General features: G+C 41.6%; 1 protein-coding gene across 1 annotated transcript in view; it reads right to left on the reverse strand.

Moving 5' to 3' along the window:
* Nucleotides 1-1,513: 1,513 nt before the first annotated feature.
* The window catches only part of POU2AF1 (POU class 2 homeobox associating factor 1), a 97,305-nt gene continuing 81,881 nt past the window's right edge, over nucleotides 1,514-16,937 (reverse strand). The window contains exons 4-5 of the mRNA XM_089670233.1: nucleotides 11,873-12,156; nucleotides 1,514-1,872 (exon numbers count right to left, since the gene is read on the reverse strand). Of these exons, the coding sequence (XP_089526359.1) occupies nucleotides 1,555-1,872; nucleotides 11,873-12,156 (602 nt within the window). The 3' untranslated portion in view covers nucleotides 1,514-1,554. The remainder of the gene's footprint in view (nucleotides 1,873-11,872; nucleotides 12,157-16,937) is intronic.

Below are 16,937 nucleotides of genomic sequence, written 5' to 3' on the forward strand. Positions count from 1 at the left end.
AAGCGATTTTCTTGGTTACCGGAAAGAAAATTGCATCACCTATGCCCTGCCTAAGTCACTGAAAAGTGTACATTGTGTATGAGGAACATTCAAACCTCTTGGAACCTAAAGATTTTGTGACTGCATATGTTTTCATTTTACAGGCCAAAAACATTTTCAAAGGTATGAACTTGGGTTTCTCAACCAGGGTTCCATGGAGACCTAAGGTTCCTCTAGAAGTTGCTAGGGGTTCCTCAATCAATGAGCAATTTCTGCCTCTCAGATATGTCCCTACTGACACAATTGATCTATTTGTTTTCTGTAAGGGATTAATTCTTCCCAGTAGCCCAGCATTGCACATGTGATGGATGTCCAGCCGGCCGGGTCACACTCACACAGACATCAGAGTCAGATATTACCTTCCTACGCAGGCGCAGCTCTGCCTCTGCTGATGAATGGGAAGAGAAGGGCTTGAACTGCACAGTGATCAACAGCCACCAGCCAGCTTGCAGTAAGGGACTGAGTCTGAGAGAAACACTAGAAGGAGCAAAAGCTCAGCTGCTACACTGGCCAGAGAGCTCAGAGCACGTAGCCTGCCTGCATAAGCATTGGCCCTCATCCGGTGATCTCACTTCTGCCCTCAGATGCCTTCCACGCTGGTTCCTCCACTACCAGTCAGTGTTTCCTTGCAGGGACTTCAGTGAAAGCATTCCTCACCATCCGTGACATCGGGACTCCTTCCCTGGATGTTGGGCTGTACTGTATCTGTGCATCACTGACAACAAGCGATCACTGTTCAATTCTCTTGTGAGTGCAACTTACCTTTGCTGTATTAAACCACATACTAATACTACAGTCAGTGGCGCCTCCCTTGTTTTCCTATTTACTGTGTCACCCTGCCCTGTACATTCTCAGTTGCTCCCTATTTTTAGGTACTGTGCTGAATTTGAGGCCAATCTGCTGACAACCTAAACATTTAATGATTGCTCAGGACTCTGGGCTTCAACAAAATGTCAGGCTCTTGCAAGGAGAAACAGGAATAATGCTGGAGGCAATTTACAGAACACACTAATTTTGGTAGCATAATTATTAATGTGGAGTATTTGTTTCTCAATAAAAAAACATTATTTTTTTATCAAGTTGTTATAGGTAAAGTGCCACTTTTAATACATTGAAAGCCCAGTTCCCTACAACTAGTAGGGCTACTATACTTACCTCTTCAGTTGCTTATTATCAATTTATTCCACAGCGTCAGCATTCAACACTGTATAAGATGACTGCATCCCTCTTTCCGCTGCCCATGTACTGTGGTTCCTTTCTCCAGCCCTCCAGTATGTCTTTACTAAACACAGCAGTGACTTGGAGGAATGAGCCAAAGCACACGGCACAGGATACAGGCATCCAATGCGCCTGGATGTGAGGTGGTTTAACTCTCCAGAATCAACCAAAATCTGAAATATCACTTTTGGACAAACTGACCCTTAAAATAACAGATAGAAAATATATCTGTTACCTAATAAGACATCAGAAAATGTCAAACCAAAAGCTATTTAATAATTTTTCAGGAAACATCAATTAAAGCCCTTCAATAGACAGAGTATGATTAAGAGCATATGAGTCACTCCCTTCTTCTCCATGTAATAATTTTTCAATGGGCACATTGTTGATGGCTTGCCTCGAGTGATTCAGTTCTTCTGGCACAGGATCTGGTAAAGAAATTGGTATTGGGACAAACTGTGGGCTTTGGATTGTGGTTGCTGTTGCTTGGTAGGGTATAGAGTGAGTTGCTGTTGGCAGAGTTGGAATTGGCTGAGCCCACGGGAAGTAAGTCAGCGAAGTTTGCTGATCGGCATATTCTAACTGAGTAGCAACACACTGAGTGCTGTTTCGTGCCTGCAAAGTAAACATATATTATAATGATACCACAAGTAAGAATTAAGAAACACAAACTATGTAACAGGATTGCATTTATCACATTCACCTTTCATAACATACTGATTCTGGCCATAACCAGATTTGTTTGTTGCAGTATTTCATGTTGTCTTGATATAGACCTGGAGGAAGTTAAATTAGATCTAAACCTAATCACTAAAATCTCATAAAAGCTTTAACATGTTAATGTAATTCCAAAAGATGGTTCAGTCTATTTAAATGTGTAGCTTTCATTAGAATATTACCTGCTGATCATGGTATGAAAGTCCTTGTTCAGGCACTTCCTGTTATGTGGCAACAACTTTTTCCCAATTGTGTTCTTGCATTTTTACCATGGTCATATACCCCTGATAAAGACTAAAAGCAGCCATGCCAGTACACATTTCGCAGGCAAGGTCCACTATTATCTCTATCAGCAAGCCATTTCTAAGAAACAATGTTCAAGCTATGAGCTGATGCTAGTGTATGCAAACAAATGCATGTGGCTGAATTGGGCCAAAGAACATCAACGGCACTGAGGTACAACAAAGGATAAAAAGAAGTTTAAAAACTTTAGATCTACTTTAGTGATGGGTTAGGCTTGCCATAATGGCAGTTTATTGACAAGCAATTATTTAAGGGTCCATTCACACCAGATGCAGTGGGACTGCATTGGGCGTCTATCCCAGCGCAGTTCCACAGCATGACAAGTCAAGATAACTTGTTTCCTGTGTGTTGAGCTCACACCACTGTGTTGAGGTGGTGTGTGGTAAAAAAATAATGGCAGGCCCTACATTTTTTTCAGCACAGCCAGCATAAGACAAGCCAGTGCCTTACACCGCGCAGTGGCCAAGTGAACTTTATGAGATTTCTGGGTGACATTTGAATAAATTTGTTTGAAAAAAGTAAACAGAGCAGAGTGTCGAGATTAGCACATCCAGCCTGCCTGCACCACAAACCAGCCTCTACATTATAATGCAGTGGCTGGTGTAAATTTACCCTTAAAGAGAATGATGGAGGATAAGAGACCCAGTAGGATTGTACTCCTCACACCAGCTCACTATACAAATGTTGGAGATTGCAGTTGGCTACAGTTGTTTATCTGTTCCAGGTCCCCAATCCTGCTGTCCTGCCTAATCAAAACCTGAAAGGATACCACTGTGACTCTAATGGTAGTCTCAGAGGGTGTAAAAGGAAGTGGATCGTCTGTTATTTACATTTTACAGGGCAGAATGAAGTCTAATTTGTACAGCACAATAGCTCTGAAAAAGAAGGAGTTTAGCCTTGAGTGGGATCCAGGAATTTGGAAGAATCCAGATCACCACACCAAACATTTTAGAGTCCAGAACAATTGAATTTATAATTTAAAAAATCCTGAAAGTATTTATGAGGTTTGTACAGTACCCGCCTATTATCAGGGCTTAATGTGCTATGTGGAAAATTCATGGGCTCTAATGACTTTGTAGTAATCAGAAGTAATGCAGGCCATACATGGGTCAATATCCAAACAAGTTCTCTTTCAAAAATCGTAATTTTGAATTTCATTAAAATTTTGCACCATTAGTGGGCTGCAGAAACAGTCATCGTGCAGCCATCGAATCTGAACGATAGGATGTGTTGAAATTTTTTTTTTTAAACTTATTTCTCATCAATGATGGGAAAATCATGCGAAAAATATAACTGAAAAAGAAATGTACATGAGCTGTGACCTGGAAAGAAAAGAAGATTCTCAGCCACAAAATTTCCTTTCTGTAGCAACATAAAATTAAAGGCTTGATTGGTCAAATTTTGAAATCAATGGTGGCACCATCGCATTACAAAACGCACAAAATTTTCAATATTCAAAGGAAAATTTGTTTGGAATTCGACCTATGTATGGTCGGCTTTAGGCTGTCTTTTCGTCTGAAGTGGGATTCCGCAGCTGGTGGTGAAAGAGCCTCAAGCTTTGATAAAGGGGTTCTGTACAAACCTCCAAAAACCATTGGATTTAAAAAAAATTTCTTATGCTGTAAAAGAAATACCTCTGGACAATAACATCATTGGAATGTTATATACAGTAGTTACATACTGAGATTAAAAAAAGACACTCACCCATCTAGTTTAACAAACAAGAGAAAGATTTGAAAACCCCCATATACACAATCCTATACCCACAGTTGATCCAGAGGAAGGCAAAAAAATAAAATAAATTAAGCATGATCCAATTCGCTCCAGTGGGAGAAAAATGTTTCAGGAGACAATTGGATATTCTCTGGATCAACTACCCCTGGTGTTATTACCTCTAAATATTTATATCCACCTCCTTGGTCCATCTGGAGGATACCTCCAAAACTTTGGAGGCTGTTTATACAAATTACCCCTGTCGGGACCACTACCTGGCATGGCGTCGATTGCTGTGGGACTTGTCTTTAGCCCGAGTTGAGCCAAAGACAATTCTTTGAAGGCTCTTTTGGCTTCAGCCCAGAGGGTCTTTGAATTTGGGGATAAAAATGGCAAGTTATTGGCAAGGTTGGCAAAGGGTAAATTCCCCGCCACCCACATTGGTAGAGTCTGAGATGAGGGGGAGGGCTTTGCTCTCCTCCCTGGCTCTAATTAATGCCTGTTTTCTTGAATACTACCAGGCCCTCTACTCTTCTACAGTTTGCTTCACTGTTGGGGACCTGACTGCCTTCCTAGACAATTTTCCCTTCCTGTGGCCAGAGAGCGGCTTGAGGCTGAGATTTCTCTGGAGGAGGTGCAGGAGGCGATAGTCACCTGGAAAAGACACCTGGGATGAATGGCCTCCCGACTGAATTTTACTCTCAATTTATTGATCATCTGGCTCCTAGATTAACTTCCCTCTTTGCTAAGCTCCTGTCTCTGGAGACCCTGCCTGCATCCATGGAGGAGGCTATTATTGTTTTGGTTCCCAAACCTGGCAAGGATCCATTAGATTGTGCCTCCTATCGGCTGATCTCGTTGCTTAATGTTGATGCCAAGATATTTGTGAAAATTCATGCTACTCGCCTGTCCACAGTTATTGAGGATTTGATACATGTGGATTTATGCCGGGGAAGGGTACTGATATCAATATATGGCGCCTTTTTTTTAGTTTGGCTCTGCAACATGACAATCCTGGCGTAACTTCCTCTCTGGATGCTGAAAGGATCTAGATAACCTCCATTTTGTTAATGTATGCCATTTTAAGTATTAAGTTAGCTTTTTGCAGATATATTAGAAGCTTAATGAAACTGTTTTAGTTGTTCAAGGATGTATCAACAGAAGCTAACATGACCCTGACAATGTCTTTGTCTGGTTGTTTCTCAGAAAGTTAGCCAAAACAATTTGTACCAAGAAATGTATATGTCATGTTTCATGTAGTTAGCTCATGATGGAAATTTACAAGTTACAGTTTTGAAACTCGCTCCCCCCTCCTTTATTTTTCTGTATCCTATAAAATCTTAGTAATGTCTAATAAACTTTGAACATCTCTGAACATAAGCTGCCGTTATTTCCGTGTTCAAGGGGTGTTCCCAGAATTCTGCTGATAAACCAGGAATCTCTCCACAGACCGGGGGTCTCTGACGGGATAAAGAAAATCATCCTTTCAGATGCCAAAAAGGCTTTTGATTGTGTGGAGTGGACGTACCTGTAGGGAGTTATACGACTGTTTGGCTTTGGTCCGAGGTATCTTCGTTGGGTTCAGCTTCTCTACAGGGACCCCAAAGCGAGGGTCCGCACTAATGATTGGATTTCTGATCTGTTTCCTTTACACCGTGGGACCCAGCAGGGTTTTCCATTGTCCCCTGGCCTTTTTGCCCTGGCGCTGGAGCCTATAGCTATTTTGGTTAGGGAATCCCATTCTATTCAGGGGCTGAGGGTAGGGGCTCTGGAGGAAAAGCTGTCCCTACACACAGATGATGCCCTGCAGTATCTGCATGATGCGGGCCCGTCGCTCACCGTGACTCTAGAGCTCTTCGATCTTTACAGTTCATTCTCAGTTATAAGTATTAACTGTGATTAGTCTCTGCTTCTCGCCATAGACGATAGTGCCCATGTTGGGGCTGCTGACACCCAGCTTTCTTGGGTAGTGGAATTCCACTACTTAGGGATCCAGATGACTAGAGATGTGACCCAGTACCTTAGCCATAATCCTTTCCCCCTTTTGTCCCTTCTGAGAGAGCGGTGTCGAACCTGGTCAGCTCTTCCCTTAAATTTGATAGGCTGTATCAATCTATTGAAAATGATGATCCTGCCTAAGTTTAACTATTTCTTTTGAAATTGCCCAATTTGGATCCCTGCATCTTTTTTAGGGAAATAGATGCAAAATCCACCTTGCATCTCCCTGCTGACATGAGGGGTTTGGCCCTCCCAAACTTTCAAATCTATTATTGGGCAGCGATGCTGGTGTTGGTTTACTGGTGGTTTGGGAAATTTAGGTCCAATGCTGCCATCTGCCCACCTGCCTGCTTGGGATCTTTAGCAGATCTCCACAATATCCCTTATTGGGGACGTAGGACGTATGACACCATTCCTGCACAGACGCAGGCTACTTTACGAATTTGGATTTTGGCTAGATGATGTTTCCTTCAACCTAACCATGTCTCCCTAGCCGAACCTCTTTGGGGTAATCCTACACTCCCTCATTTTCACTCCATCCCACACCCACACCTTTTGGCTAGATATGGTATTAGCTTTCCCAGAAGTTCTGTCTCCTGCAGAAGATGTTCTTCCGTTATTTCCAACTGTTGCCAGGGCCCAATTCCCACAGCCACCTATCCTTCAGTGGGACCCTGTCGAGGAGCTGTTGACCCAGGAGGACCTCTACAAACCACTGTCTGCCCTCTATAGAATGTTGCTTGGTCTTAATTCCACTAAGGTTGAGAAATTATGGGCTATATGGAAAGAAGATATTCCTTCTCTGGATGAGGAGGATTGGGCAGAGGCTCTGGAACAGGGTCCTAAGTTGGTTACCTCCTCCAGGGATAAGCTCATACAGGTTAAATTTTTACATAGGGTCTACTTTACCCTTTTGAGGCTCTCTCGGATATACCCAGAGTGGGACTCTACCTGTCCTCATTGTAGGTTACATCCTGGTACCTTTCTACATATGTTTTGGCCATGTCCTAGAATTGTCTTATTTTGGTCTTTTTTTCATCTAATTAATTTATGGCTTCAGTTGTCCTTGACCCTCTCACCTGCCTTAGAATTGTTGGGGCTTCATGATGATGTGCAACGATCCCACCATCTGAAGTTGTTGATATCTTATCTCCTTTATTATGCTAAAATAGAGATTCTATTGAAGTGGAATTCTGGGGATGTCGTCCTGGGAAATGGCTGTGGATGCGACAATCCCAATGTACAAGCTTACCTATATCAACAGGGGCTGTCCATGGAATTATGATAAGGTGTGGCTCCCCTAGACTTCTCACTGAGGGATTGTGGTGACCCATTATTCTCTACTTGGATTTTGGAGTGGGGACTTATGGTAGCATCGCCCTTCTTTTCCCCCTTTTTCCCTCTTTCTTGTGCTCTTTTCTTTCTCCCTCCCTCCTTCTTTCCATCCTTTTTCCCCTCCCCCGTCTCTCCCCCCTTTTTTTCCCCCTTTTCTATTTTCCTGGATATCTGGTTTCCATTAATTTCACCCCTGGGTTATCTCCTCAAACATTTTCTATTGCGGCACTATTGGACTGATTTTTATGATTATTGTGTGCAGATCGTTTCGCTCTTCCCTTCCTCTTGTCCTACACTGGATGTTATGCAATATATTGTTTCTACTCACTTGTTCTATACTATAACTTTCATGTCAAATGTTTGTATTATGTACCTATTATAATGTTTTATACTTCCTTTTACAATAAAACACCCTGTTTTTGTAAAACAAATATTTATATCCAGTTATATTATATTCATTTAGGAATGCATCCAGGCCTTTTTTTAACAACCTGCCGACTGCTTGCAGTAAATATACTGCAAGCAGGCGGCGCACACACAGGCACAATCACGTACATGTACATGATCACCTTTCTTCCGAGTTCCAACCCCTGCTGTAATTGGACATAGCAGAAGTGTGGCAGTTGATTTCAGCCCCAGTGATTGTGGCTGAAATCAGCTCATCAGCAGTGTCTGTTCCCACACAGAGTTCTGTTAAACCCTTCTCATCCAGTGTCAAAAGTACAGTGACAGTGCACAGTATTAGCACTGATCACTGATTCACTATTGATGTCAGTGTAAGTTAGTGTACCACCCAGCAAGTGTCAGCTAGTGTCAGATTGCTGCCACACTATCACAGCCCCACTATAAGTAGCTGAACACCACCATAACTAATATAGCATCATAGCTGAGTAACTTTCAGCATATACACCATAGTTTGTAGATTATATAACTTTTACCAAAGACATGTAGCAGAGTACAGTTTGGCCTAAATTTATGAATAAATTAGATTTTTTTTATTGGACATGTTTCATAACTGAAAGCAGAAAATAATTTTTTTTCCAATTTTATTTTGTTTATATAATAAAAAATTTAAAAAAGAGTGGTGATCAAAAAATTATATAAATTTAATTTGCATACAGTGTTGTATGACCGCGCATAAAGTAGCACAGTGCGAAATAGCATAAAAAAAGACCTGGTCGTGAAGGGGTCAAAATCTACTGAGCTGGCAAGAACCAGTTCTTGAGGGAGTCTATTCCACATTTTCACAGCTCTTACTACGAAGCTTTCCATAGGTGGAGGTTAAATCTCTTTTCCTCCAGGTGTCCTCTGTAATATCCTCCCTTAATCTTCTCTTCTCAAGAGAGAATAAATTTAGTTCCTCTAATCTTTCCTCATAGCTGATCTCCTCCATGCCTCGTATCAGTTTATTTGCCCTTCTCTGTACTTTCTCCAGTTCCCCAATGTTCTTTTTGTGAATTGGTGCCCAAAACTGAACTGCATATTCCAGATGAGGTGTTACTAATGATTTGTACAGGGGTAATATGATATCTCTCTCTCTGGAGTCTATACCTCTTTTAATATAAGAGAGGATTTTGCTCGCTTTAGAAACCGCAGCTTGGCATTGCATGCTATTATTAAGCTTGTGATCTACCAGAACTCCCAGATCCTTCTCCACCATTGACTCCCCCAGTTGTACCCCCCCCAGTATGTATGATGCATGCATATTCTTAGCCCCCAAGTGCATAACCTTACATTTATCAACATTAAACCTCATTTGCCACATAGTTGCCCAATTAAACAGTGCATTGAGGTTGCCTTGTAAGTTGAAGACATCCTGTAAGGACATTATTCCACTGCACAGCTTGGTGTCATCTGCAAAGACTGAAATGGTACTTTTATTCCCTGAACCTATATCGTTTATAAATATGTTAAAAAGTAAGGGTCCCAACAATCCCTAGAAATGTTAGTTGTATGGCTGTTATCAGGGTTGGAGCCAGGTGGTTTAGGAGGATCTGAGGATTCAGATTTTAACAGTGCTGCAGACATGTGCTTTTTTACACACTCCTCATCGCTATACCTGCCAGGAGTGTGTGTACTTTAGTAAAGCTGACTGTCAGCTTTCATGTGGAAGTGATATAAGTGGCTGTGAATCCGCTTATTACTTCCACAACGTTGTGTGATGCCCCCATACCCCCCCCCTCCCCTGAGCCCAATGCTGTCATGGCAGGTGTTGCTGGGAAGAGTGGCAGGAGCTCAGGAAACCACCATCCGCTCAGCGTCTCTCCTGTACACAAACCATGAAGTCACATGTATGACATCACTTTCTGGACCAAAGCTGTCATTCTCTGAGATCAGTGCTGGGGGAAGTGGCTGATGGAACACGGTCTGTGTTCCAACAGTTGCAGTGGAGAAGAGAAGAGACATCCAGGGTCTAACAGACCCCGGGTGTCTCCATAAAGAGAATTTGTCACCTGTATGCTATCACATAGGGGGATATTGGTACTCTATATGATAGCAATAATAGTAAATAATGTAAAAATAAATAAATAAACAACCAAAAAAGTTTTACGCATATAAAGAGATACATAAAAAAAAATTAAAACATTTTAAAGCCCCCTTCTCACACACCTACGAAAACAAGGCAAAGTGCACCTTCACCTGCCTAGACAAGAATCATTGCACCGGCCCTGGCTGTTATGTTTATCCAAAAGCTGCAATATATTTTAAAACTCTTATCCAAAACTGGTATAACCACTTGCCCTCCAGAGGATTTACCCCCCTTCCTGACCAGGCCATTTTCTGTGATACAGCGCTGTGTTACTTTAACTGACAATTGCAAGGTCATGCAAATGAAATGTATATTCTTTTTTTTCCCACAAATAGAGCTTTTTTTTGGTGGTATTTGATCACCTGTGCATTTTTATTTTTTGCGCTATAAACAAAAAAAGAACACTTTTGAATTTTTTTTTTAACTTTTTGCTATAAAACATATCCAGTAAAAAATTAAACAAATCTAATTTCATCATAAATTTAGGCCAAAATGTATTCTGTCTTTGCTAAAAAAAAATCCCAATACTCGTAAATTAATTGTTTTACGTGAAGGTTATAGCATCTACAAATGGGTGTATATATACTGGAATTTTTTTTTTATACTAGTAATGTCGGTGATCAGTGACATATAACGGGACTGTGTCGGGCATCCTGACACTGGGGGGAACTGACTAACTGCCACTGACATCCCCAGTGACACTAATACAGTGATCAATGCTAATAAAAAGCACTGCCACTGTACTAATGACACTAATGACACTGGGCGGGAAGGGGTTAACATCTGGGGCAATCAAAGGGTTAACTGTGTGCTGTTTTACTATGTGGCCTGTGTGTGTTTTACTATGTAAGCATGCTACTTTGCATTACTCTGCTATGTATTGTTTACATACAGACCTCTCCCCTGTCAGTGTTCCTCGGCGATCTCCGGGTGCCAGCGAGAATCTCCAGCTGGCACCCGTTGATTGACAACTGTAGCTGCCAATGGCGGCACGGGCAGGGCGGCATGCACGCGCCCCTTACTCAGAAATGCAAAATTATGTATATATACGTGATTTTGCGCTGGCCTTTTCACCTGTAGCAGTAGTTCTGCTATAGGGCAGTCGGGAAGCAGATAATAATTAAGAATGGCTAAGAGGCTACCATTACGAAAAGAAAGTCAGCAATGAGAGCAGTCACTTTCCTCTCAGCACATGTTTACTATATGATACAGTATGAATACATTACATAAATCGCATTCATTTTCTGATAAACCTACAACAAATAATATATCAAAAGATATAAGATTAGGCAAAACAGAAAAACAAGATTTTTGTTTGCAAGTGTTGAAGTTGCAGAGCTTCACTTTCTTGATTAAGCCAAGGATACATTCATGGCTACATCCGCACAGCTGGTTTGCCCCTGTGCAAATGACAGCAGCAGGACACTTGTAACTACACTTCTGCATGAATAACATTGTGAATGTGCTACAAATTACCAACAATCCAATGTAGTCACTGACATTTACAGCTAGGCCCCTTTCACACAGGCGGACTCCATTTGGATCAGCAGGCAGAGCAGACATGGACAGAGCCAGCTCTGCTCTGTGGGTGACTGAGAGTAAAAAGACTTTACACCTCCGATCTGCTTAGATAGAGGGAGGCAGATCCCCTTCTGTTTTTTTTTTTTTTCAGTGGGCCGGATCAAATTGGAGGTAGGTGAGTGTAAATGGACACAAATCCATTTATATCCACCGGTCCGTAGGGGTAAATAGAAGCTCTGATCAGTTCCGCCTAAAAAAAACTGCTGACCTGATCAGACCCTTTGAGCGAAAGGGTCCTTACAGAGTAATCTCTTCATTGGAAAGCAATTTTGTTTTAAACTGAAAGGATGAGTAAATCATATATTTCCTTTATTTTACTGGCCATGTAGGTAGCTGTTCATCTTTTAAATAAATAATGACACATTATTGTGACACACAAAAAAAAGCACTGTAAACCTGTTCCCCAGGAATTTATAAAAAAAGTTATAGCATACTTACTGTAAAATTTGTTAGAAGAGGCTGTGAAGTATATGTTAATACAGAAGGGGGACCAACCACAGTATAACCTTGACACATTGGCTGAACATACATATCTGTTGTATAAGGACAGCTAACACTTTCATGTGAAATATACTCCGGACATGCTGTCCATTGAGTTAAAGGTTGAAAGGAGGGTGGTTGTGAAATCAATCCAGTGTATAGGATGCTTTCATCATGAATTGGCAATGCTGTTGTTGTAGCATCCAGATCAACATAAGACACATCAGTGGAGCTCGAGACTGCTAAAAAATATGAAAACATAAAATGTGACAGATAAGGATGTTTCCACAGCGTATTATAAAACTTGATTAATCTATAAAACGTCTACACTAAATTTCATCACTGATACGTTCAATAGCCATTTTTTTGGGACTTCTAGGCATTCACTGTGTACTTAAAGTGGAACTACAGTGCTAAAAAAATTAAAGGAACACTTTGAAAACACATCAGCTCTCAACAGGGAAAAATATCATGCTGGATATCTATACGGATATGGACTGGGTAATGTGTTAGGAATGTAAGGATGACCCATCGTTTGATGAAAATGAAAATTATCAACCTACAGAGGACTGAATTCAAAGACAGCCCAAAAATCAAAGTGAAAAAATGATGCAGCAGGTTAGTCCACTTTGCTGAAATTTCATTGCAGCAACTCAAAATGGTACTCAGTAGTTTTTATGGCCCCCCCACATGCTTGTAGGTATGCCTGACAACATCAGGTCATTTTCCTAATGACACGACGGATGGTGCCCTAAGGGATTTCCTCCCAGATCTGGACCAGGGCATCGCTGAGCTCCTGGACAGTCTGAGGTGCAACCTGGCGGTGTCAGATGGACTGAAACATGATATCCTAGAGCTGTTCTATTGGATTTAGGTCAGGAGAGCGTGGGGGCCATTCAATTCCTTCATCTTCCAGGAGCTGCCTGAATTCTCTCTGCACACGTCGTGCACCAGGAAGAACCCAGGACCCACTGCACTAGTAGGGTCTGACAATGGGTCCAAGGATTTCATCCCGATACCTAATAGCAGTCAGTGTGCCATTGTCTAGCCTGTAGAGGTCTGTGCATCCCTCGATAGATATGCCTCCCCAGACCATCACTGACCCACCACCAAAACACTCATGCTGAACGATGTTACAGGCAGCATAACGTTCTCCATGGCTTCTCCAGACCTTTTCACGTCTGTCACATGTGCTCAAGGTGAACCTGCTCTCACCTGTGAAAAACACAGGGCACTAGTGGCAGACTTGCCAATTCTGGTGTTCAATGGCAAATGCCAAACAAGCTCTATGGTGCTGGGCAGTGAGCACAGGGCCCACAGGAGGATGTCGGGCTTTCAGGCCACCCTCATGAAGTCTGTTTCTGATTGTTTGGTCAGAGACATTCACACCAGTGGCCTGATGGAGATCATTTTGTAGTGCTCTGGCAGTGCTCATCTTGTTACTCTTGTAGAGTAACTGTCTGTCTCCTGGAATCTCCTCCATGCTCTTGAGACTGTGCTGGGAAACACAACAAACCTTCTGGCAATGGCATGTATTGATGTGCCATCTTGGAGGAGTCGGACTGCCTGTGCAACCTCTGTTGGATCCAGGTATCGCTTCATGATACCAGTAGTGACACTGACCCTAGCCAAATGCAAAACTAGTGAAAAACAGTCAGAAAAGATGAGTAGGAAAAAAAAAATGTCAGTGGGCTCCACCTGTAAAACCATTTCTGTTTTGGGGGTTGTCTCATTGGTGCCCATCTAGTGTACGTGTTGTTAATTTAATTATCGCCAAAACAGCTGAAACTGATTAACAACCCCCTCTGCTACTTAACTGACCAGATCAATATCCCAGGAGTTTAACTGACTTGATGCTATACTCTGATTAAAAAGTGTTCCTTTCATTTTTTTGAGCAGTGTATATTCAGGAAACATCATCCTTCAAGTGGGGCTATGATGTTGCCAGTAAATCTGTCATTTGTTCAGTAAAAGTAGCAGTTAGAGGGTTAGGACAAAACATTTTTACCACAGACGCTTAAAACTGCCATACTTTATTCATTTATGTAAAACCTTATCCCAAAAGGAGAAAAAAAACTGTTGTTGTAACTACTTGAATTGGAAGTAAACTTAACTTAACAATCCTGCTTTGTTAAAGAGATCCTGGCATTCTATATACAGTATCTTGCCTCTGTGGATGCTGGCTAAGCTGGAGACAGGCTACTTTCATGTGAGTGTAATATTAATAAATGTCTTCAGCTTCAGTTTGATCCCCCAAATCCATGTAAGGAGCTGCAGGATCAGTGTATATTGGGCTAAGAGACTGATGGACTCTCGTATCACACAGGCTTTTATAATGTGTGCTACTATTTGTTATTGTTTGTACCTGTAGGCTAAATATGCCTCTGATTATGGCAAGCTCCTAATAGGCTCCTACGAAGTTAGAAGAACAGAGTGTGCCTAGGCATCATCACATGTGGTAATACTCTGCTAGTTCTAATTTAGAATTTTATGTTACGGTAATTTTTTTACAGATTCATCTCTGATAGTAAATCCCTGTTAGACCCCCAAATCTTTGTAGCCTCCCCAACATCTGAATACACAGGGAAGCAATAGAAACTGTGGTTTAAAGAATATTTTGTAAGTGTATTTTACTTTGAATTTTTCTTTTTTGATCTCACTAAGCTAATGTTTTCATAGAGTGGAAGGCTGCAACAGCAATCATCCACATACAGTATACAGTGCTATATTCTGGCAGCAGTAGGAATACTTTTCATCCTGTTTGGAGCAAAACTGAGTCAGGCTTAGCATTAAACAGAATTGTATGAATGAACACAAGGTTTTCTCTGATTGGTTGAGGTGGAGAGGTTGGTGGTTGACGTCAAGCTCTTTACCTCAGCCAATCAGAGGAAGCCTTGTATTGATTCATAAAGTACAAAACTTCCTGTGAATGTTGCTCAGCCTGTCTTAAATTTGTTCCAGGAACAGGACTGGAAGTTCCTGTGCCAGTACCAGAACACAATGCTGACACATTACCTAGTTAAGGAAATAGTTTCTGTGGATCATCTTGGCCCGCATGAACTATTATAAGTGATTGCAAAGTATAATTTTTTCCCCTAAAATAAAAAACAGGTTATGCTTTCCTGCTTTATGCAATGTTATTGTACAGAACAGCCCCGAATCTCCACTTCTGGGGTCCCCCACTGGCACTCTAGGCTCCTCTGGTTCTATGGTGGCACACATGCAAGTCAATCCTGAGCTGGGCAGTGAGTGTCCATTGATACACACATTGTGGCTTGGCACCACCCCTGCTCCCTCCTCTCATGATTTGACTGACAGCAGCAGGAGCCAATGGCTCTCGCTGCTCTCAGCCAAGCCTGTAACAGAGCGGAGAGAGAAGAGAGATGAGCACAGCACTGGATCTATACAGGACTCAGGTAAGTAAAAGGGGGTGAGGGGAATGAATTAGAATAAAAAACCTAATGACTTCAGAACCACTTTACAGAGAAATGAAACCTGGAGTTAGGCTTATAGAACTTTTAGGATCTGAAGGTGGACCTGAATCACACCAAACAGAGGTTTGCTCGTGACAAACAGGAGTCCCAGAGCCTTCAAGACTTTCAATCTTCGAGTGCATCTTCCTTTAAAGTGGGGGACCCAATCACCAAGGAAGAGTACTGTATTTGAGTGAATATTTTTCCAAGAGTGCTGTGCAAAAAAATCAAACAGCTTTTATGTGTTTTAAAGGATAAGTTCACCTTTCGCAACATGTTACATGTTACACCCATATTCAGGGTGTAACATGTTACAATCAGACCGATCCCCGCTTCCCCCGATTCCCACTGTGACAGCTAGCTGGGGATCTTTTACCCCTTTGCTAGCTGTCACATGGCCATGTCCAGGGGCGGACTGACAACTCATGTGGCCCCCGGGCAATACGGGATCATGGGGCCCCTGTGTCCTTGCCCAAACTCAAAAAAGCCTATGAAAAAGGTACCAGGCCCCCTACTGACCCCGGGTCGTTGGGCAGTGCCCAAGTTTCGAAATTGTCAGTCCGCCCCTGGCCACGTCACTCATTCACAGTCATCTGTGAATGAGAGACTACGAGTCTCAACAGTCTTAGAGGCTTGTAGTTCTCAATGAACTTCACAGCACTGTCAGTATATCTGCTCGCTCGTACATCCTGGTGCATGGCACCAGTGACCTGCTGATTGCTGGATCAATGGTTTATAGGCTCCTGCAGACAAAAATAATGAGTGCTTTTTTTACCTGCAAACAAATGTGCATTTATTATTTTTTCTAAAAGGTGAACTTATCCTTTAATGAAACATTTCTTCTTCTACTTTACTGCATATATGATTTTTGGAATTTAGGTTTGGAGTTAAGTCTTACTAGGGAAGTTAGAGGTTATGGTATAACCAAATCTTTTATTTTATTTTAGCTTTAGCTTGAGTAGGCTAGGATTAGAACCCCTTTTTGTTTCTGTCTGTGTCTCTACTGAAGAGATTAAATGGTCCTGGCTACCAATAGGCTATACATGCACTTTAATGGTTCATTTTAGGGGTTGGGTAAACATAACAATTTGACAGTGAATTTAAGAGCCAGGTGAAAGGTAGGTGTCAGGCTGTAGGGAAACAACTTTACTGTGTGTTAAGTGCCAATGGTCCTGCACAAAAAGCATGTGTACTTAGCCTCATTTGCTAAAAATAAAGTGTATCTGACCTTAGTACAAGAACAAAGATGGGCCCTATACCAGTACCTTCCAATTAAGCAACAGCCAAAACTTTGCTTTTGTATTTTATACATTGCATAACAGACTTAGAGCAACCCTGATGATATAATAGTGCTCACAGAGCATTATTATATTAAAATTTGTAGGCAGCAATAAGAAGTTTAGCTTGTTAAGGTGTTAAGTGTCAGCTCCTGTACGTGGAAAAATGGGGGGCTCGGCATGGTAAATACTTTTGCATTGCTACATATAGATATACCCAATAACATTCTGTTTTTAATTTAAAATAAAAAAGCACATAAAAACTATATCATT

Source organism: Staurois parvus, unplaced genomic scaffold, assembly GCF_062004578.1.
Source record: "Staurois parvus isolate SC_StPar_1 unplaced genomic scaffold, SC_StPar_1.0 ptg000087l, whole genome shotgun sequence".
NCBI classification, from domain to species: domain Eukaryota; kingdom Metazoa; phylum Chordata; class Amphibia; order Anura; family Ranidae; genus Staurois; species Staurois parvus.